The 23,944-nt window shown below is 43.3% G+C and overlaps 1 protein-coding gene across 14 annotated transcripts in view; it reads left to right on the plus strand.

Annotated features, from left to right (window-relative positions):
- LOC127226522 (nuclear body protein SP140) overlaps positions 1-23,944 on the plus strand; it is a 68,100-nt gene that overhangs the window by 19,793 nt on the left and 24,363 nt on the right. For 5 of the 14 annotated variants that reach the window (XR_007834887.1, XM_051190625.1, XM_051190616.1 and 2 more), the window contains 2 exons: positions 2,599-2,664; positions 5,346-5,435. Coding sequence is in view for 12 of the 14 variants with exons in the window: in XM_051190625.1 (XP_051046582.1) it covers positions 2,599-2,664; positions 5,346-5,435 (156 nt within the window). In the remaining 2 variants the exon portion in view is untranslated. Of the gene's footprint in view, positions 1-2,598; positions 2,665-5,345; positions 5,436-8,140; positions 8,243-8,883; positions 9,027-12,800; positions 12,849-21,786; positions 21,903-22,418; positions 22,507-22,604; positions 22,674-22,975; positions 23,082-23,351; positions 23,430-23,629; positions 23,774-23,944 lie in introns of those variants that run through there. The other 9 variants (XM_051190619.1, XM_051190617.1, XM_051190622.1 and 6 more) reach the window with 7 other exon arrangements.

The following is a 23,944-nucleotide window of genomic DNA, read 5'->3' on the forward strand; positions in this document are numbered from 1 at the left end:
GAACATGAGCATACGCCTGTGAAGGGTCTCTATGCCTTTTCTGCTCCTTACCCATCAAGGCAGCCACTTATTGTTCAAGGATGACTTAATTTAGGTTGATTTTTAAGTGCTTTGTAGACAAGATTTCCTAGCATGTTCTTTACTGTGAGGTTTCTCTCCCTTCACAGAGTGACTCTGCAATTTACTCACTGTGAGGGACACAGTGCCAGTTGGCATCTTCTTATTGCTAAGGAGTAAATACGTTGTCTGAATAGCCCAGATTCATTTGCATGTTCTCCAAATGCTGGGTTCTTCAACGTTTCCAGCTTGAGATGCTATGAAGATGCTCTTAGGAGCATCCTTGTAGGAGTCTTCTTGAGGCCCTGTGCTTTCATATTCTTAAAGACGCTTCTAGGGGTGACATTTGGTACATAGGGTAGGTGTCTTCTTTTCATCTGCCAAAATCTACAAGGACTGTGATTTGCAGAGGCCTGGTGTATGGTGCACACACTGGTCCTGGTGGCAAATATGACCTTTTTCCTGTGGCATTTGACAAAGTTTATAAAATATAATTCCTGATTATTGCTAACAGCTCACTAAAATGTAGCTCTGTGTGTTTCCAGAAGGGAGGTATGAGAATGCCTCACTTTCCCCACAGGCCCTAAGAAAACATGTCCCTAGAAAAGAAGTGTTTATAATAGTTGGACACCTGAACAGAACATCCTATTTTTAAAGATTTATTTATTTGTTTATTATGTATAGTATTCTGTCTGCATAAATCCCTGCAGGCCAGAAGAGGGCACCAGATCTCACTACAGATGGTTGTGAGCCACCATGTGGTTGCTGGGAATTTGACTCAGGACCTCTGGAAGACCAGCCAGTGCTCTTAACCCCTGAGCAATCTATCTCTCCAGCCCTGAACAGCACAGTCTTTAGTCACCATGGAGGTAGGCAGTGCCTCCAGCATGGCCTGGGAATATCCAGCTCCTTGCTTCATGTTTAGTCCTTGATTGAGGAAGGGTTACAGACTGTGGGGTGACCATCCTATCCACTCTCTGCCTATTACCTTGACTGAGTGATGTCAACTCAGGATTCTCAGTTGGGGATAGTACACCAAAGTGAGGGTCTGGCAATTCTGAAAGAATGTCATGCATGCACAGGCACGTGCATGGCTGCACTCACACATACACACACACACACACACACACACACACACACACACACTCACACACACACACACACACATACACACACACGAACATGCATATACACACATCCTATATACCAACACACCCATGGGTTAATAAATAATAATAACAATCCATCACTGTCATCCTTAGACCAACTTTCCATTCCCCCAGAGCTATGGTCACGTGAATTTGGATAATTCAAGAGAAAGCAAAATTATAACGCAGAGATCCTACTGGGCTTCCTTAAAGTTCCCAGGCCCCATCCCAGCTAGTCCTGTACTAGATTAAACATGTGAGAAGTTTCATGCTACACTTTAAGAGAACAGGGATTTTAAAAAAATTATATATATATTTTTTTCTTTTTTTTTAAATTTTCATATAGATCCCAGTTCCCTCTCTCTCCCTTCCTCCCATACCCACCCCAAACCCCCTCCCCACTCCTCAGGCAGGGTGATGCCTTCCAGTAGAGATTATCAAAATCTGTTAAGTCATTTGGAGCAGGGTCTAGGCCTTCCCTCCTGCCTCTAGGCTAAGGTGCTCCCAAAATCCTTTTGTGCACTAGGGATATATCCTGGTTCCACTGTCAGAGGTCCCTTAGACTGCTCAGGCCTTCTAACTGAGACCCATGTTCAGGAAGGTCTGAGTCAGTCCCATGCTGGATTCCCAGCTATCAGTCTGGGGGGGGGGTATGAGCTCCCCTTTGTTCAGGTTAGCTGTTTCTGTGGGTTTCTGTACCCTGGTCTCGCCCCCATTTTCTTATCATTCCTCTCTCTCTGCAACTGGATTCCAGGAGTTCAGCTCTGTGTTCAGCTGTGGGTGTCTGCCCAAACAGGGATTTTTTTGAAATAATGTATTTTTATTTTATGTGCATTGATTGGTGTTTTGCCTTTTTTAAATGTTCATGTGAAGGTTTCAGATCTTGGAGTTACAGGAAGTTGTTAGCTGCTACATGGGTGCGGGAGATGGAACCAGGGTCCTCTGGAAGACCGGTCAGTGCTCTTAGCCACTGAGCAGTCTCCCCAGCCCCAAGAACAGAGATTTTGTTTTTAAAGAAAAAGTCTTCACGTGGAAGTTGAGAGCGTTCTTCAACTTCCAGTGTAGCATGGTCTCTGAATTTTACGGTAGATACATGCCCTAACACTTATCCTTCAATCAATTTAAGCCATGAGCAGGGGTCAACTTTCCATTATTCAAAGGTGTTCAAAGAAGGCACTTTCCTCTAGCCTCCAAGGTCATAGCCCAAGACACCGGAATAACTGAAATTTAACTCTGCCATCAACTTTCACAGGACTAAACTGGTTGTTAAGAATTTTGCCTCATTTCTAGGATCTGAAGTTTGAAAACAGTATCTGAATACGGCTGCCATATAAGGCTTCTTATGTTACATTCATATCTCTGAACGATTAATTTTATTTTTCTTGTTTTGAAGGAAAAGAGAAAGGCCTCACCTGGTCTAAAGCAAAACAGAGAAAAGCACAAACTGCACAGGCAAAAAGTAAGCAAACAGAGGGACAGAGTTATAACTGTTGAATTTACGAAGGGGTTGCCCATTGCACACTTGTAGGCCTGTGAGTGTCTGAGCCATGATAGTGTGTGTGTTGTGTTCACACTTGTGCGTATGGCTTCACATACTACACCCACATGTATAGAACTGGGGAGGGTGTTGAATGTCCTGCTTTTCTCATTCTTTACTTTATTCCTTTGGTAATTGTCTGCAAACACCAGAGAGCTTCTTGTCGCCAGTCCCTTAACACTGGCATTACAGGTGCTCACATATGTATTCTTTACATGGATGCTAGTACCTGAACTCAGGTCCCCATGCTTGCACATTAGTTGCTCTTAACCACTGAGAAACCTCCCACTCCCATAAGAGTTTTATAGCTGCTGTAAGACATGGGTTAAGAGGCTGTAACAAAGGGCCCCGATACTACAATGTCTTTCACAAATCGTTTGTTTCTGGTGCATGTGGTCATCCAGAGGTAAGTGGTCCAGTGTAACAAGTACAGCTTTTCTGCCCGCCGCCTGGTCTTGTCCTGCCGCTGCACCAGCCCCAATTAACACACAGAGACTCTGTATTTGATATTATGCTGTTGGCCAGGTGCTAGTTTCTTATCGGCTAGCTCTGTCTTAATTATTAACCCATTTCTATGTATTTCCACGTGGTCTTACGGAGAGCGGAGGAATGGCGGTTCTGTTCTTTCCAGGCTCTCCATCCTGACCCTCCTTCCTACTTCCTATTTCCTCCTTGTCTCCTAGTCCCGCCTATCTTGCTTTCCTATTGGCCAACAGTGCTTTATTCATTAACCAGTATGAGAAACATATACAGAATAACATCTCCCATCAGTCCAGAGTTGAAAGGGAGGTGCTGTCATCCTTAATATGAAATTTTTATTGGTTTGGAAAATGTTGCAAGGAAGGATGAATGAAGCAAACAGGGTGCACGTGCATGTGTATGTAGAAATGTGTTTATGTGTGTGTGATAAGAAAGTGTATGTTCACATGTACCTATGAAACTGTAGTTTTTTGTTTTTATTCTTTTGGCTCTTTCTCTTTGGGGGGGGGGCCCACCACTCAGCTCCCAAATAATCACACAGAATCTTTTTATTACTTATAAGTGCCCAGCCTTAGCTTGACTTGTTTCTTGCCAGCTTTTCTTAACTAATTGTCCATCTACTTTTTGCCTCTGGGCTTTTACCTTTCTCTGTTTCTGTACATCTTTTCTTTCCTTCTTATTCCATGTCTGGCTGTGTGGCTGGGTGGCTGTGTGGCTGGGTGGCTGGACCCTTCTTTCCTTGCTGCTCAATCTCCCTTCTCTCTGTTTCTCCTTTTATTGATTCTCTCTGCCAGCCAGCCTCACCTAGCCTTTCTCCTGCCTTGCTACTGGCTATCCAGCTCTTTATTAGACCAATCAGATGTTTTAGACAGGCTAAGCAACACACCTTCACAGAGTTAAACAAACACAGCATAAAAGAATACAATACATCTTTGCATCGTTAAACATTCCGCAGCATAAACAAATGTAACACCTCTTAAAAATAATATTCCACAATGTAAAACCATTCATTTTTGTTTATAACTATACATCTGTCTAGAGAGGGAGATGTCCTTAGATATAGAAAAATGATTGACAGCCCATTTGCACAAATGTTCATTGAAGGTCTGGTGAGATGGCTCATTGGTAAAGTGCTTGCCCAAGGACCTGAGTTTGGATCCTTAGCACCCACATAACAAGTTGGACCTGATGTACACATCTGTAATTCCTCACTGGTTAATCCCTTGGATTTGTTGACCAGCAAACCTAGCCACCCAAATCGTGAGGTCTAGTTTTAGTGTCAGAGGTGGAGAGCTACTGGGGATCTCTGGCCTCTGCACACATTCAGGCACACCCACACACGTACATACAAAGAAACACAACAAAATGCAGTATGTGTGCATTAATTACATTTGGCGATTGGAGTAGAAGTGATGTCCACATTTTTATTTGTGTTTTTAAAATATTGAGCATGCTCAGCCTTTGTCATTAGAGCGGTGAGGGAGGGATCAATCTTAGAACATTTTTGAGCAAGTTAGTCACACACATATCTACATGGTAACATTTCATATAATCTTATTCCTGTAAATTGTGTATATTTACAAACAGCACCCTGACATCTTATTTTAGTAATGGTTTAAGGGATTCCTTCTTCCTGGACAAAAGCTAAATGTCTTTTTTTCTAAATGATTATCACTTTCGCATCAGATCTGTGGAGTAGTCTTTGAAATCCCACTCAATATTGATTTCACAAACTAAGAATCTTACATTATTGACAATGACCCAGCTGTGCTGTTGACTGATGTGTACATTTTTGTTTTGAAAGGAGAAAAAGGTAAAAGGTAGTTGTGTCCATTTTTAATGTATATTTTGAAAACCACATTACTCAGGCTGAGCATTTGAAAACATTTTCATTCAAGTCTCTGTGTGTAGACAGGTTTCTTTCTAAAGTGTCAACACAACAGACTCCTGCACAGGCTTTAACTCTGCCTCCTGACTGGTCGGTTGGACACGGCTCCTTGTCCACGAGCTCTCACCACCGTGTATGGAGAAAGTACCCTGATGTAACCAGGGTGCCTCCCTTGCTCCTACCCATTCTCAGCTGTAGTTTGCCTCAACTCTGTATTTGCCTGTGCCTCTCCTAGATAACAGCAGAGCTCGTGGCCAGGCAGCTGTCAAAAGAAGGAAAACAAAAAAGAAACCAGAAGGCTCTGCCAAGACTGTCAAGCGCAGGGGTAAGTAAGATGGCTTCCATAGATCTTTCCCTTTGCCCCCTGGGTTCTCACAGAGTTTTGCTAATGTTTGGGGGAATCTAAAACCTTAAAAAAAACTACTCAAGCTTACTTGTCAATTTGAGAGCAGCAAAATCTAAAAACAAAACTTGCAGCAGTTGTGAACTGTATTTATATCATCAATCTTATCTGTCCTAATTTCTTCCTTCCCTTTGAGTTGAACCTGGTTTTTATGGAAATGCTTTTCTCTTACACATTGTTTGTTAAATGTCTATATAGAGTGAATTGTAAACAGAAAGCAAATCTACTCTCTCATAGTCCTTTCCCTCCTCCCTTCCAGTGAGCTCTTTCTTGTCTTGAGTAGGCCTGTAGCTTTCCAGTTCCATTTTAGCAGCAACAGCATTCCACACCAGAAGCTGAGTGCCATTTCTGACCTGATGTTCAGTATTTGAGACATCAAGACCCTGTCTCCAATCTAAAGCACCTCCTCTCCTTCAGCCTGGGCAAGTCCTAGACTAGGACATGAAAAAGCAGGCCTGTAGCCACCTAGTCTTCAGTGTTCTCCTGCAGCTCTGCCTCTATTCAACAGCAGCTGGTATGGGCCCATCCAGGTAGGGGAGGTTGAGGAGAATCGCTATGACTGGGTGCTTGTGTAGTGTCTTGTTTGATGGGCCTAGCTGTGGAATGATGCTCGAAGTAGAGGATGCACTCTCTCCCATGGGATGCTTCCATCACATCCAAAGTAGGGAAGAGGAGGGCCAGATACCAGGTTGGCCTCATTAAAATAAATGCAACTTTTCTTTTGGGGCCTGGTGTAAGGGTCCTGTGCTGTCCTGATCCAATCCCACTAATGTGTTCTGTGGTCACAAGGATGGTTTGGCACTTTGCCTTAGGATGTGTATCTTTGGTCCTCAAGGCACCAAGTCAATATGGTTGTCTGAGCCTTTCCAATCTTTACCACCATAAGAACTATGTCCTTTGTTCTGAGGAAACTGACCTTATTTGGCATTTACTAAATGGATCCCAGTGATTGGACCTTCTATTATAATGCTGAAAAAACAACAGGGCATCAGTCATAGTTCTAAAGTTTAAGACTGACCAAAACAATTATTTTAAACTAACTTTAAATTGGGTTTTTGTAATGGATTTCATGGTATTACACGGGCAAAATAGCCTTTGGATGCAGCAAGAACAGAATTTTGCCTTGCTCAGCTATTCTGCTTGGAAGTAAAATGTAGTAGGAAATAAAATGTATCCATATCTAAACTCCAAATCTCCCTATACTAACTTACTATACTAACTATTCTAGTTACTATACTAATTAGAATAGATAACAGTGTGTTCCCTTTTTCTTCCCATAATGCAAGGCCTAAACATATTTGATGAAAGGTAATCCAACAGATCCTACAGTCCCAAAAAGAATATACACACAGAGTTAGGGAGAAAAGAATTCTGTATTTGCTGGACTGGCTGAGCCTGTCACCAGAGCTGGAACGGAGGAGGGGCAGATGCAGAAATAAGTCACATGAAATCTTCCCAGTGGGCTATCAGTGTGGACCGTCAGAAGAACAGGGAGGAAAGAGGTATTCTCAGGCATGCTTTACCCTTTCAGAGTTCTGGGAGCAGCTTGGGTGAGAGGGAAGTGGAGAGTCCCTTGGACAGTCATTTGTGAGTGGAAGACCTGCTTCTGGTGGTCTCACCATCCACAGGGAGGAAGCAAGAGTGTTAGCTTCCACAACAGCTTTATATAGCTGAATTAACAGCCAAGACACTTCCTGTTTACTCACTGTGTTTGAGAAACAAGAATCTCAGCGGTGCAGCTGAAATAAGATCCAGAGTCCTGGACCACTGCAGTGATGCCTCCATTGACCTGGAAGAGTGGAGACAACCCCTTCCATGCACAGTATCACCCACCAGTGATTGTGCATCAAGGTGACCCAGACAAGTGGGTTCAAGCCTTCTCTTCTATGACTACACAGACTTGGGCCCATCTCTTGGCTCTTACTTCAGTTTCTTTGTTTCTAAAGAGTAGGATTTATGTCAACCATCCTCAGCACAATGGACAGCCCTGCTCCTCCCCCACCCCCAACCCCAGGTCTCTGCACCGATAACAAGCAGGGGAAGCTTAGCTTCTCATCTCCCAGATACTTGGTTGGGAAATTTTCATCTCTACTTCCATAGAGTTGCAGCTCTACTCTACATAAGAGTTTTCAGATTATTCTAGAACTTTCTGGGATTCTCTGTTACAGGCAGAAAATGCTGTTGTGAGAGATGGAGCAGAGCAGATAAACAGAACGATGCCCACCCAACTCTGTTACTTTGCCCCTCACCTCTCCTTGCTTATCTAGTCAGTGCTCAAATGGGGAGACAAGAGGACTGTCTCTGGCTGCCATCTTTAGTAACATAGAGTTGCTAGTAACATAGAACAGGTCCTGTTCCGTGGTCATGTAGCAAACTGTGGTGGTCACTAGAGTGAGAATCAGCACAGTTTTACCAAGGTCAAAATTCTCTTCCAAAGTTTACTGTTAGTTCTTTATAAATTTAGAGGTAAATATTTGTCATTATGTATCCAACATGCCACTTTGAAGAAAGACTTAGAAGCAATAGATCTGAGCATCAAAATGTCGATAGTGTTAAAGGGATGACCCCAAAAGAGAGGAGAGGGCACGCCCACCTGCAGATGAGACAGAAGAAATCTTCTTTTTCAGTTCCGAGAAAGCAAGAACAAAATGAAGATTTCAGCGCTGCCTTGCTTCCTGTGACTTGTGGTGATGCGAAAGGGGTGTTATACAAGGACAAATTCAAGCAAGGTGGGTTTTATGGCTTTTAGTTTGCAAGTTCTATATTTAAAAAAAAACACAAGCAATAATGGAATTACTTAAGGAATTGGGGTGTGTGAATTGAAGACAGGAAGGGATCCTAACATGCTATTTTCACCCCTGAACAAACTATACTGTAGCAATAGGCAAGCTTCTGTTCAACAGTCTCATTCACTTGGGTAGACAATGAAGTCACAGAACTCCAGAGCTGCAGAAGCCAGCTGCAGGCTCAGCTGTGCGCTCAGGACCCCACCTCCACCTTGCCTGGGGTCTCCTGAGGTTGTTCTCCAGCCTGAGAGTCAACATCAGGTTGAAATCCACTCACCCTGTGCCCTGAGTCACGACCTTGTCCTATTCTAGGTGACCTTGAAGTAGTTTTAAAAGGCGTCTGTTGGTGCGGACTGCCATTTTCTTCATGTATAAAAATCAAATAAACATGCCTGGCTTCAGCAAAGCACTTTAGGGAACTCCAGGGCTGAGCTGGGACTCCTGAAGGCAGAGAGGAGACCCTACTCTTCCACTATGGACTCTGAGCACAGCTTGGGTGGCTCCAGCTCCAGTGTGGTGGGAAGACACAAATCTGAGCTCTAGGGACAAAGCAGACTCACAATCAGCCTACTGTGTTCTTACAGGGATCTCCATGAAGTCCATACAGAGTGAGGATGGGGACTGGCACACACCCCCAGAATTTGAAGTCTTGGGAGGCCATGGAGGATGGAAGAACTGGAAATTGAGTCTGCGCTGCTACAATAGACCCCTGAAATTGCTGATCCAGGTATTGCCGTGGAGGGGAGCGGGGTGCTGGTGCTTCTTGCACTCTTTACATATCAAATAGATATGAGATGTGTGAAAGCCCTGATGCTAAAGATGTTTTCCTGTCACTTAGGAGAGAAGCAGCCCACATCCATAGCCTCATTGCCATTTTTACTAAGTTTATCCTACCTATCCAAGGTACCATTCATCTGGTATTTAATTTCTTTTTTTAAAGACACACTGTTCTTGGTATATAAGTCTTTCACTTGTTTGGTAAGTGTTATGCCAAGATACTTTATGTTGTTTGTGGCTATTGTAAAGGGTGATGTTTCTCTGATTTCTTTCTCAGCCCCTTTATCGTCTGTATATAGTAGGGCTACTGATTATTTATTTATTTATTTATTTATTTATTTATTTTATTTGGGTTTATCTTGTATCCTGCTAATTTGCTGAAGGTGATTATCAGCTGTAGAGTTTTTCAGGACAGTTATATAAACTATAATGTCATCTGCAAATAGTGACAGTTTGACTTTGTCCTTCCCAATTTGTATCCCCTTAATATACTTTTGTTGTCTTATTGCTTTAGCTAGAACTTTAAGTACAATATTGAAGAGATATGGAGAGAGTGGGCAGCCTTGTCTTGTTCCTGATTTTAGAGGAATCGCCTTAAGCTTCTCTCCATTCAGTTTGATGTTGGCAGTTGGTTTGCTGTATATTGCTCTTATTATGTTTAGGTATGTTCCTGTTATCCCTGATCTCTCTAAGACCTTTATCATGAAAGGGTGTTGAATTTTGTTAAAGGCTTTTTCAGCATCTAGTGAGATGATCATGTGGTTTTTCTCTTTCATTTTGTTTATATGGTGGATCACATTGATAGATTTTCATCCCTGTATCCCTAGGATGAAGCTTACTTAGTTATGATAGATGATTTCTCTGATGTGTTTTGTATCCAATTTTCCAGTATTTTATTGAGTATTTTTCCATCAATGTTCATGAAGGATATTGGTTTGTAGTTCTCTTTCTTAGTTGTGTCTTTGTGTGTTGAAGTCTCCCACTATGAGTGTGTGAGGTTTTATGTAAGCTTTGAGTTTTAGTTTACTAATGTGGGTGCCTTTTTATTTGGAGCATAGATGTTCAGAATTGAGACTTTGTACTGAAGGATTTCTCCTATGATGAATGTGAAATGACCTTTTTCATCTCTTTTGATTGATTTTGGTTTGAAGTCTAACTTGCTAGGTATTAGGTTACCTACACCTGCCTGCTTCTTGGGTCCATTTGATTGGAAGATCTTTTCCCAACCCTTTCTCCTGAGGTAATGCCTGTCTTTGAAGCTTAGATGTGTTTTTTTGTATGCAGCAGAAGGATGGATTCTGTCTTCGTATCCATTCTGTTAGCCTGTGTCTTTTTATAGGCGAGTTAAGACCATTAATGTTGAGGGAAAGTAAGGACCATTAATTGTTGATTCTTGTTTGTTTTAGATTTGTTGTTGGCAGTAGTATTGTGAATATAGTTGCTCTGCTTTATCCTTTGGATTCTGGTGAAGTGGGACTATCTATTGCCTATGTCTTTGTGAGTGTAGATAACTTCCTTGGGTTGGATTTTTCCTTCCAGAACTTTCTGTAGGGCTGAATTTGTAGATACAGATTGTGAAACTCTGGCTTTGTCATTCAATACCTTGTTTTCTCTGTCTATAGTGATTGAGACTTTTGCTGGGTATAGTAGCCTGGGCTGGCATCCGTGGACTCTTAGTACTTGTAGAACATCTATCCAGGACCTTCTGGCCTTGAGAGTTTCCATGGAGAAGTCAGGTGTAATTTTGATAAGTCTGCCTTTATATGTTACCTCTCCTTTTTCTTTCGCTGCTCTTAATAGTCTTTCTTTATTCTGTATGTTAGGTGTTTTGATAATTATGTGTCAAGGGGTCTTTTTCCTTTAGTCCAGTCTGTTTGGTGTTTGGTATGCTTCTTGTACTTTCATGGGCATGTCCTTCTTCAGATTGGGAAAGTTTTGTTCAATGATTTTGTTGAATATGGTTTCTGCACCTTTGAGCTGAGCTTCTTCGCCTTCTTCTATGTCTGTTATTCTTAGGTTTGGCCTTTTCACGATGTTCCACATTTCCTGGATGTTTTGTGTTAATGATTTGTTGGATTTAAGATTTTTTCTGGTCGATGAATCTATTTCCTCTAGTTTATCTTCAGCACCTGAGATTCTCTCTTCCATCTCTTGTATTCTGTTGGTTATGTTTGCATCTGTAGTTCCTGATCGTTTGCCCAGTTTTCCTATTTCCAGCATTCCCTCAGTTTGTGTTTTCTTTACTGTCTCTATTTCAGTTTTCAAGCCTTGAACTGTTTGAGTTGTTTCCTTCATCTGTTTGATTGTTTTTTCTTGGCTTTCCTTACTTTCTTTAAGAGATTTGTTCATTTCTTGCCTTTTTTGCTTGGTCTTTTCCTCTATTTCTTTCAATTTTTTTTTTGTTTTTTCTTCCATTTCTTTAAGAGATTTCTCATATTTTCTTTGAGGGCCTCTATCATTTTTATGAAGTTACTTTTTAAGTCGTTCTCTTCTGCTTCATCTGCTTTGGTGTGTTCAGGTCTAGTTGGTGTAGAGTCCTGGATTCTGGTGGTGTCATACTGGTCTTTCTATTGTTGGGTGATTTCTTATATTGCCATCTTCCCATCACTTCTTCCAGTGGGTGCAGGTGGAGTCTTTCTCTCTCTACCCTACTTTCCTGGTGGGCATAGGTGGGCCAGGAGTTCCATGTCTGTATCCCTGGATGGTCCAAGCTCTCTAGGAAGTCTCTCCTCTGGTAGAGGACCAGTGATTGGGTCCAAAGATCAGGCAGGTGGGACTTCAGGGTAGTCCCACGTTCATAGGCAGGTCCAGTGTGCTCAGAGCAGACACAGGAAGTTCCACAGAGGTGGAGGGCTTGTTGGACCCACACTCTGGACCAATGCTTAACCAGAGCAGTGAAGCATGGGGCCCAATAGGACACAGGGTGGGGGGAGCAGGCTCTGGGTGGTATATGGAGCAGAGTACCAGGATTGTACTATCCAGGGCCAGGATATAGGGGAGAGTGAGATTCATGGCTAACCCAGGGAGTTCCCAGGGAAGAGTGTGGGGGAGATTTGGCCTGAACTGGTCCCAGACTCACCTCTGGCAGAGGCCTGGCGATGGGGTTCAAAGATCAGGCAGGTCGTTCTCTGTGTTTTTGGATGTGCTGTATGCCTTTAATCTAAGTACTGCTGACACAGAGGTGGGTAGATCCCTGAGTTCAAGAATAGCCTGGTCTACCATGCAAGTAGGATAGCCAGGGGTACACATAGAAACCCTGTCTCTAAAAGGAGAGAAAGACAGAGACAAAGAAAAAGACAAAGACAGAGAGGCAGAGTCTTTCTTCCATGAGCTTTCTCATCTACTCCACCACTTCCAGGTTTGTGTGCTCCAAATTCATCAGAGTATGTGACACCCTATATGCATGCAACAAGTCCTGGTATGGAAAGTCAAACTGAAGGGTATCAGGTGGCAACAGAGACATGTAATGGTTGAGTCAGTGATAGGGAGGGAAAATTTCAGTACTTCAGGAAGAGGGATGTAAGGAGGTCTTTCTGGCTTCCACAAGCCAGAAAGTCTGTAAGTTGTAGGTGATGAGAGGGAATTGGAGTCAGTCAGACAACGTGGATCTGAATAAGCCATAGACGATCCAGGCAGAACTTCTGGGAGGAGGTTGGCAATGCCAGACTCACACCATTGAAAATCAAATCAGATAATTACACACTTGGGTCCTTCTATCTTGCAGAGAAAAATTTTACCCTATCCTCCAAGAACAAATGGCAAGAGGAAAAAGGTGAGTTCTCAACTTAAACTTCTTATTTCATGGTGTCTCAGTTGGGTTGTCATACTTCAAATCACCTCTCATTCCTTTCTCCACGTTTTCCTTTTCTTGTTTCAGTCTGTGTTCCCACTCATGCTACTACTGCACTGTGTGCAAGGCTAGGTCTTCCTTCAGTGTTGGCTCCTTTGAGTTGGAGATGATAGAGAGCCACGAACACAGACTTCCTAGACTTCAAGATATCACTCCTAACTGGGCTTCATGGCTCACTGAGAATTTGGACTTTGGGCTTGTGTATTTATTACTTGTCATTTGCATACTTGTCTGGCTGGTTTGAACTCTAAACCTCAGTTTCCTAGAAGGAAACTACCACACAACCTGGTCAGTGAATACTGTCAAGCCCATTGTCTCTACCTTCCCCCAAATGCTAAGAGTATCTTGTACTGGATCACTCACATGAGGTAGATATGTCCAACCCACACAACCATCCTTATTCCTGGGTGCAGTGCTTCATAGTACAAGGCCCTCTTGCCTCTTATTTTGAGTCTCTGTTTCTAAGAACAGAATTCCCAGAGAAACAGAAGCCAAGGTCCATTTCCACTTTCATGAGTCTCTCAGGGCCTTTTCATCTGCTCAGAGCTATGGATTCTGGGAATTTCCATGTCACTGTCAGCATCCCATGACAACTTCCCAGCTCATGCAGGACCATTGAAGCTTCCTGGTGATGTCTGATGTGTGTCAGACCATCTGGTATGGTCACCAGAAGCATCATTCCTGTTTGCTGACACCTGGATTGAGACACCTGGATTCTCTTTCCAAGCAAAATATATTTACTCATCTGTGTAATACACAACCACCAAGTATACACAGAGCATCCAAGGATTCTAGAGAAGCTAGACATCAAGGGACATCAAGGACTGTGTCCAAGTCACTGTCTCCATATCAGAATAACCAACAGTGTGAAGTGGGAGATTCTAGAACAGTGGACAGTGACAGCACCCTTTCTCAGATTATTGTACTCCAGGTCATACTTGCCCTGGTCATCCGTGGCCCTGGACTGGAGTTAAGAGCTGAGACTGCATGGGCCAATGAAGGGAAGGGTGACTAGGTCATTCTGACGGACATGCAAAAGCAATGTGAAGTCCATCATTGCTTCTAAATGTGCAGCCAGCCTTGAATTGTGAGTAGAGTGGCAGAAGGCCATTAAAATGATGAGCTGCTGTAATGGGTGCCTTGAGGTCATTTAATTTTCAGGGCTATGGCTCCCAGAGAGCTTCAGAAGGTGATAGACTTCCTCTAGGTCACCGGTCTCTACACCTCTTTGTGCCCTATGTGTTCTGGGATATGATTGGCATGCCAGAGCTTCATTCTCACGGCAGTTACTCTGGGGTGCAGTGCTGGTGGTCATGGCTGATACACCCTGGGTTGCCAATTTGAAGGAGAATGGCTGAGGTCCATTAATGTTTGAGGACAGATAGAATTGTTCAAACCAGCCTGTAGAAACCAGACCCTGCTTATTTGTATGAGTCAACCAAGGCTTCCTGAGGACTGAGAGCCAGAAAGTAGAACTTGCTTTGGGTCCAACAGTTGTCTGATGACATCTCTCTGTAGGGATGCATAGGTCCATAAAAATATATATGGAAAAAAGTAGCTATGTTAAGAGAAGTCAAGAGTAAGTGCCTGTCAAGTGGGGTTCCTGGGGAACCTCTACAGGTGCATGAGGCTTCCAAAGGCTGAGGTAAAAATGAGGTTGAGAAACACATTTGAGTGGTCATGATGGAAAGCCCTTGTGTGAGAGAGATTAGGTGGTAGCTTTATGTGGCTGAAATAACCCCTTTGTTTTTGCTGCTGGCATTAGGCTTTAATTTGATAGATGGGAACTTGAAGCATGTGTGCTGTTCCTACCCAGTAGACTCTCAGTAATAATACTAATTTTAGCTAGGGATGATGGCACATGCTTGGAATCCCAGTCAGTACTCCATGCTCCATACAGAGAAACACAGGGTTCTCTAGAGTCACAGATCTTATAAGAAGGAATATCCCTCCTCCCTCTCTCCATATATATGTGAATAAATTTCATATATGTTTAATAAAATATATACGAATAGGTTTCAAATATATGAAATTTATTGCAATGACTTATGGACTGCAATCCAACTAACCCAACCAAGACTTGCCGTGAATGGAAAATCCAAGAATCTAGCAGTTGCTCAGTCCCATGAGGCTGGGTGTCTCAGCTGGTCTTTTCTATATGCTGGAATCTTTAAAAGAAGGGCTCCATTGCCAGTGCAGGAATGGATATGCTGGCAAGGCAAGGGCAAGCAGACAAAGAACAAAGCCTTCCTTGCTTCTTCCATTGTCCTTATATAGGCTCCAGCCGAAGGTGTGGCCCAGGTTAAGGGTGTGTCTTCTCACCTCAAGATCTGGGCCAAAGGCATGTTGTCTTGTTTCAAGATCTGGACCACAGGTGTGCCCTCCATTTCTGGATTGTAGTTCATCCCAGATATAGTCAAGTTGACAACCAAGAATAACCATCACAATCCATTCCTTGTCAACTGGACACACAATTATATCTCTTTATGTCATAATTAATTTCCAAATAAAAACATCAACCAGGTCATGATAGTGCCCAAAACACAATATAACTATGCCACATACAACTGTAAGCACAGTATATATTTATCTAGGTCATAATTACACATAACATGGTAAAACTATCTCCCATAAACCACAAATGAATAAGTGTCCCTTGAGGGATATCTTATTAGCATTCTCTTAATTGTTGTTTTAACACATGATGAGGAAATTGAGAGAAAACATGAGTATCTGTACAAACACATTTTTTTTTTTTTTTTTTGTTTTTGTTTTTTGTTTTTTCAAGAGAGGGTTTCTCTGTGGCTTTGGAGGCTGTCCTGGAACTAGCTCTTGTAGACCAGGTTGGTCTTGAACTCACAGAGATCCACCTTCCTCTGCCTCCCGAGTGCTGGAATTTTTTTTTTAAACAAACACATTCTTAACAAATATAGCAGAAGCACTCATGTCTGTTATAATGCTCATTTCTGCAACTGGTCCCGTGGCCTTAGATGGTCTTTAGAACTACCTGGCTCTACTGCCCATTCTCTATTTCCTCCACCCTAGGCAAGCACCCCAACATATCTTAGCTCTTGTCCAAGAGAAGCAACCCATACCTTCATTCCTGATGGACCTGTGCCCTTTGTCATCCTGTGTGGATTCAGCAGCTGTAGTTTCCCATTAATCACAGGCACAGTAGCACCAAGAGGCACCCTAAAGGCTCTCCTGCATTCCAGACATAATCTTCCTTACCTCCATTGTGGAGAGGCAATCCAATTTTCCCTTGGTAATCTGGATCAATTACCCCTCCTAACACTGTTAGTCCTTTCTTAGCCTATTGCTTTAAGGGCATTTGTAGCCCAAAGCAGCCAGGGAGAGTCTGAGTCTTCAGTTCAAAGGAATGTTTGTTATGGCTCCTGGCAGGGCACTCCCCACCCCTGGAACCAAAATGTCTAGACCAGCAGAACTTAGGGTTGTGGGTTACTAGCGGTGATAGTGAGTGGAACTATTCCATTTTCCATCCCTTGATACCTGGACTTGTGTATCCTGGCTATGGGAGAAACAGCACCATATATTGGGTGCTGATTCAGAGCATAATACTGCCTTCTAGAGACCCTGCCACAGCCCTTCATTCTTCTGCCAGCTAATTGGCACTGTGACTGTGTCTTTGAAAGGCCAATCCATCTTTCTATCAGATCAGGATGGTGGGAAAGATGGTAAGACCAGTGGATTTCACAATCATGGACCCACTGTCACATCTCTGGCTGTGAAGTGAGTTCCCTGGTCAGAAGCAATACTGTGTGGAATACCATGCTAGTGGATTGGGCATGTCAGCATGGATGGTGGTTTTGACAGAAGCATTAACAAGAATAAGTATCTACTCCATTAAGGACAAAGCATTGTCCCCTCTATGAAAGAAGTGATTCAATGTAGTCAACATGCCTCCAAGTTGCTGGTTGGTCACCCCAGGGAATGGTACCATATCTGGTGCTCAGTCCTGGTCTCTGCTGTTGGTAGATCTGGCACTCAGCAGCAGCTATAGCAAGGCCAGCTCTGGCAAGTGGAAGCCCATGTTGTTGAGTCCATGCATAACTCCCATCACAGCCACCATGGCCACTTTGTTCATGTTCCCATTGGGCAATGACAGTGATGGCAAGAGACTGACTGTCCATAGAAAGAAGAACTGGAGAAAGGTTAACTGGAGAAAGGTTAGGTATTTTATCATGATCCTTCCTCAAGGGAACCTGGCTATCCTTTCATTCAAGGGGTTCTGGGTCTGCAAACTAGCTCATCTGAAAACTGATTCACTAGCCAAGATTACCTTTTGCCATGATCCAATGGTGGCCTCTCTTTTATTTGTTTGAGAATCTTTCCGCTTATACAGGCCAAACAGAAAAGTAGGTTTCTTATCTATTTCACAACTGGAAACACCATGATTGATTAGCCAGGACCCAAAGTTCTATATCAATCATGTCACTATAAAATTCACCTTGTCTGACTGACCATTACAGGTTAGGCCATTATGAACATTGTTGGGTCTACAGTGCCCATTATGATAGCCACAGTCACCTGGGGATAGTCTCTGTTGATTCAATGCTGCGAACTGGCCCAATTAAACCCATTGCATTTAATTCATCCAATTAAGCACCAGCATCTCCAACCCATCTGGCACAAGGAAAAGGGCAGCAACAAAACTTTTCAAATGTGCTGGTGCTCCTCTCACCACGTTTTGTCTTATAGGATTAGTGAAGGGCATGTCTCTGGGCCTTCCCATTGTGGAGGATTATGTTTTACATTGCACTCTAGCATTGCAATCTCCCTGAGCCTTAAAATCCCCCCATCAACACTAAGCTAAGGGATATCAGGCATCTCCAGCTCCTTTTCAGTAGGCCATCTTTTGATAAATGCTTCAGCCAACCATTCAAACAAACTTTTCACAGATCTAGCTTTATGTTCCTTCCACCGTTATTCCACACCCTTAAATTCGATTCCCACACATATCCCCCAGACTTCTGTTTAAATGAAGTAGCGAACTCATTAAGCTCCTTAGTAGTGTAGCATCATACTTCCTCATGTACTACACTCTCTACCTCCCCTCCAGGAGCCTGCTTTGCCTTGAGACTAGTTACTGGTCAAGAGGCAACAATTGGCGGGCCTTGAGAGACATCAGTATTGTCTTGTCTGGCATGTCCTTCAGAAAAAGTCACTGCTGGTTCACCAGACACTGAAGGATTCATTTCTTCAGTGAAAGGTGAAAAGAGCAATGTGAAAGGGGTGGGGCTAGTGTGTTGGTGGCCACACACCATTAATCCCAGTACTCGGGAGGCAGAGGCAGGTGGATCTCTGTGAGTTCTAGGCCAAGATGGTTTACAGAGCAAGTTCCAGGACAGGTTCCAAAACAATAGAGAGAAATCCTGTATTTGTCAGGGTTCTTTATAGTCACAGAACTTATGGAATATCTATCTATCTATCTATCTATTGATCTATCTATTTTCATCATTGTCGTCTACAATCATCTATCTATGAATCATCTATCTATCTATCATGCATCTATCTATCATCTACCTACACATAAAGGAACTTTATTGGAATGACTTACGGACTGTAGTCCAACAAGGGCTAGCTGTGAATGGAAAGTCTAAGAATATAGTAGTTGTTCGGTCCCACGAGGCTGGGTGTCTCAGCTGGTCTTCTGTATATACTAGAATCCAGTACCAATGAAGGAATAGATGTGCTGGCAAGGCAAGGGCAAGCAAGCAAAGAAGAATGAATGAACCCTTCCTTCTTCCATTGTCCTTATATAGGATCCCAGAAGAAGGTGTGGCCCAGATAAAAGATGTGTCTTGCTGCCTCAAGATCTGGATTAAAGGCCTGTGTCATTCTGGATCAAAATCCTGATCAAAGGATCCTTGTCTTCCTGCTTCAAGATTGGAATCATTCATTTGCTTCTTTTCCAGAGTGTGGAAAGACTATAGTGCAGAAAGGCATTAGCCTGCCAGTTGATTTGAAATATTACCTCCTGTGCAGGGCTGTGTACATCCTGCTAAGTTGCATTCTATTCTGTACTGTGTACAATAAAGAAGCTTGCTTTTTTTAAAAAAAAAAAAAGATCTGGATCACAGATGTGCTCTCCTATTTTGAAGTATATAGTTCATCTCAGATAGTCAAGTTGACAACCAAGAATAGCCATCACATCATCCTAATTCTTCTGGTCCTGTGAATGTTCTATGCTCACCAGCATCCTTGTACTTTGTAGATCTTGCTAAGCAAAGCAAAATTTTAAATAAACTTAAAAATTAGTGTTCAGAGGACAAGGAATTAGATTTGGGAAATGAGAGATAACACAGAAGCATCCTACTAAGAAGCAGGATGAACTCCTAGGTTCATGTATGGAGCACATTATATAAAAAAGGAAGTGCAAAAGAAAGCAGGGTACAGTAGGTCTATGGGCTATAGTTCAACAGGATTCATTTGAAGTATATCTACAGGGCCCTAGAGGAGACACTGCTGAGCATTAGGACATGTAGGGATGCAGAGAAGTGATGAGGTACTCTGAGCTGAGAAGACAATGGGAAACCTTCCCCTGGAGAGTTACTCTGATCATGTGGACAGAATGTGGCTAAGGATGGCATCTGGAAGACGAGAAGGAGAAGGAACCAGAAAGGAAAGTGGTCCAGCAGTTTAGGTGATAGAGCAAAACCACCAAGAATGATGCCACAGGCCAGGCTTCTCCCAAAGGCAGAGATGATGGAGGACACAGAATGATTGACCCTATCACTTTATCTACTTTTCTGTTGGGCAGTCCTCAGGCCCATCTCATGTTTGTACCTTAGATAGTCACAAGAAGGTAGAATTTTCCCAACAGCTCATGGACTACATGGGAGTTTTTTCTTTCACATCATCCCTCCTCTTTCCCTCCATCTCTTCCTTCCTTAATGTTTTTGAGATAGTCTCATGAAGACCAAAATGACCTCAAACTTGCTATGTAGCCATTGAAGGCCTTGAACTCCTGGTCCTCCTGTCTTGTTTCCAGTGCTTACATTCCCGGAATGTGCCATCATGTTAGACTTAGGAGTTTTCTATATGGGTACAGGGTCACCACCCAGTTCTCACCGGTTAACCATTCTATCTGAAGGTGGCACCAGTAATGCATGTGTTCCTATACACAGGATACACTTTCTGGTTCCTGCGTTAACACTGATAATAGGAAAATCACACCAGCATCCCAAGGATTGTGAAGTTGTGAGGAACATCTCTGGGTGACAGTAAACTGAAAACTGCCAATCAAAGATGATAGGGGTTGTTAGTTGTGGGGCTTCACCCATAGGAGCAGAGTGATGCAGAGAACTTACAGACCACTTTAGCCCTTTCAGTTACCTGTTTTTGGTACAGAGGTTTCAAGTTGTCTTCAAACTCATGATTCTGCTGCCTTAATCTCCTGAGTGGGATGCCTTAAAGTACCCCACCTAAACCTTCCAACTTTTCTAGATATCCAAGCAGTATATGAAATTGAGCCTTAATTTTGGTGTTATGCCACTCTTCCCTCACAGCAGTGGCTCAGTCATACACCACGTATGCGCCTTGAACATACATGTGTTTGTATACCATGCAGTGGATGTGTATTGGTCTCTTCCTCGTTGCCCTATAATGTCTATTGGTTTTAATAAATAGACCTTACTCTATGGCAACAAGGCACAAATATTGTCAGAATTGAACTTCTCTAGGTGAAGACTAAATTTGACTTAAGGAACTCTGTGTTAGGCCTGGCAAGAAGCCCAATCTCTGTTAACTTAGGTGGATTTATCTCTTTCATAGAACAGAGCTGTCTTTTATGCTTCCAGAAAACGATGTCAGAGCTTTGGTCTCTCTGCCTCAGTTCCCTTTCCTTCCTGTGGCTGTGATAAAATACCCTGGCAGAGGCAGCTTAAGAGGGGATGGGCTAGACAGGCTCACAGTTCTAGGTTCCAGTTCATCCTTGTAGGGGTGTTGGGGGGGGGAGAAACATAAAACAAGTGGTCACATCACATCCACCATCAAGAGCATATAGCAATGAGTTAATGTGTGTGATCACAATTTCTCCACTCACACATTTCAGGAACCCACTGCGGATGGGTTGAACTATAATAACATAATCTCTAATTTCAGAGGTTCTTTATATCAAGTTTACAACTAAAACCATCTTTAATCTTGGGTGGTTGCCACGACTCTAGTCCTTGTGTTTTAGTGGCGGTGACTCCATTCCACACATGCCCATTTTCTTTGGTCATGTGGAATCTTCTACAAGATTCCAAGAGCCACAGAGTCTTTGCTTCTTTGTACCCACTTGGTTGTCATCTCAGAGGCCCCACCACAGGCTCAAGTTTCTCTAGGTACAGAACCCAATGTCCAAAAACTCCTCTTCAGACTTGTCAATTCATGGCTTGCTCATGGCTCAATTATAGAATGTGGTACTCTCTTAGTTTATTCCTTAAAATTGAATTCCCAGTACATCTCTCTATAATAAGTTGATGTCCTTGCTGTACAGGCAAATGAACTTAATATATTACTTCAGAAATTAATTTTATCTATATGATATAAATATTATTCAGATTATGTAAAACCTTGCTTTACTGCTGGTCTTTCTGTGTCAGGCTCTTTGGTTTTAAAGAAAGATTGGTTTGGGACTGGTTCATGGCCTTCTTCTCTCAAATATCACTGAAGGGCACAAAGACTTATTTTGCATTTGCATCAGATGTTATTCCTTAATATCCAAGAAAGAGGCATCCATGCCCCTGCAGATCCATGTAAAGGCCACTCCTTGAGGATTGCCACAGTGGTAGCTCTTTTTTTTGGGGGGGGGCGATGTCTCATCTTCCAGTGATGTAAATATTCTTCTTTGTAGATGCAGAACTCAGATGAATGTGAAGTGTGCCGGAAAGGAGGGACACTCTTCTCCTGTGATACTTGCTCCAGAGCCTTCCATGAGGAGTGTCACATCCAAACAGTGGAGGCTGAGAAGTGAGTGAGATGTGGTCCACGCTCTGCCTCCTCCTACACACCCTCCCCTTGTCAGACACATTACCCTTGGAGATTGTTAGCTTGTGCCTCAATGGGGGATGAGCAAGAGCTCTTCATAACAGACACCAAACAGGAAGATGCAGAAAGCTGGTTGTCAGCAAGAGGGTGCTGTTCTCTGTTAGGGGAGGCTTCTCTCCTGATACAAAGGCTGGGCCTTCTGTCTACACACTGCTACTGCCTTTTCCTCAAAGTTGTTCAGCAGAGCCTCTTGTCCAAAGCACTGAGAGGGGCATACGCCAAGCTCTTCCTTTTGTGTTTCCTCATGAAAGAAGGGAGCATGGGTGCTTTGTGCATTTCAGCAGGCCGTACTGGACCCATCGAGGTCCAAGGTTCCCAGAAGTTGTGGAGGACCATTTTCTGTGTGCAGACCTGATAGCCTGGCCTCTCTGTGCTCCCAGAACTCTCTGTTGGGAAATGTGGATCCCACCTCTCACTGTAAATTCCACTTTTTCCAAGGACTGGCTCCTGCCATGACCCTGATGGGAGTACTGGCAGCTTCGGATCTTACATGGGGTCCCTCAGAGCCTGGGGTCCTCTCCCTGAGGTGAGACTGTCAGCCATTCCTTAAATCACAGAGGCAGGTGTACAACTATGGCTGTTTTCAAGTCTTGTTAACTGCTCATTTCATGTCCAACCTTTCAGAACACTGTGGAGTTGCATTTTCTGTAGGATGCAGTCCTCAAGAAGCCAACAGAATCTCCCAGAATCTTTGTGAGCTCTTTCTGTTGGGTCAGGGGATCCAGTAGGAAGAGCAAGGAAATGCTCCAGTGGTTCTTTGTATGTGTGAGTGTATGTGTGTGTGTGTGTGTGTGTGTGTGTGTGTGTGTGTGTGTGTAATTGTCCCCAGCAAACACCCATTTATCATTTACCTTGGGTCCAGTGATATAATTACATCCTTGCCTTCACTCTCCCCAGATGAGACTGTCGGCCATTCCTGAAATCACAGAGGCAGGCATAGGATTGTGGCTAGTTTCAAGTCTTGTTCCCTGCTCACCCCATGTCTAACCTTTCAGAACACCATGGAGTTGCATCTTCTGTAGGATTCAGTCCTTAGAAAGCCAACAGAGTCTTCCAGAATCTGAGATACTACAGAGGGAGATGGTGCCGCAGGAACAGTTGGTGAGCTCTTGTGAACCCCTCACTTTCTCCTTTCCCCTGGAAGAGCACAAACAGCTTTGGAGCCACAAGAATAACACCCAAAGGGAGCCTGCTCCTCCAAGCCACGCTCCATCATGCTGCTATCACAGCATAACCCATTGACATAGAAACAAAGTCAGTAACCAAGAAACACTCAACTCCCAGATGGGTTTGAGTTGTTCTTTCCTCCTGGGCATGTGTACGGACTCTGCCTTTCCAAGTCACTTTGACTGGGTCTCTTTTTTCTTGCAGAAATGTGAGTTTGTCCTATTGAGTGTCTATTGCTGTTCTGAGAGCTCCTTTTTTTCCAAGATTCCATATTATTATTATGTGAGTATTGGTGGTGAACCCTCCATCACTGGCTGCCATGATGTCCTGTGACTGTGTGTGGGGGACATTTTTAGGATTGTGATTGACTCCCCCAGGACCACCAGCTCTGTTATATTTCTGCTGGACTTTCTGGGGTCCTGTGGAAGGTAAATGCTGAGCCATGCCAATCATTCTCTCAGAACTGCTATTTCTGTTACCAGTTTAGAGAGACGCCTATGGGTGTGAAGAAACCTATGTGGTTGGACTTGATCAAGAAAAAGCTGAGAGAGAGAGGTTACACCCATGTGGAAGAGTTTGTGCAAGACATGAGACTCATCTTCCACAATCACAGGAGCACATTTAAGGTCAGCATCCCTCTCTGGCTGCATCTCATCTTCTTTCCACTGGGTTACTCTTCCCTCATTTTCTGATACCTAAGAAGTCTAGTTTCCCCACATCTCCCCATAATGAAGTTGCATAAGCAAGAAGTCAGAGATTCCAGACACAGTGGTGCATGCCTGTGATTGCAGCCTTCA

The sequence above is a fragment of the Phodopus roborovskii genome, unplaced genomic scaffold (genome assembly GCF_943737965.1).
Source record: "Phodopus roborovskii unplaced genomic scaffold, PHOROB, whole genome shotgun sequence".
Classification (NCBI taxonomy): Eukaryota; Metazoa; Chordata; class Mammalia; order Rodentia; family Cricetidae; genus Phodopus; species Phodopus roborovskii.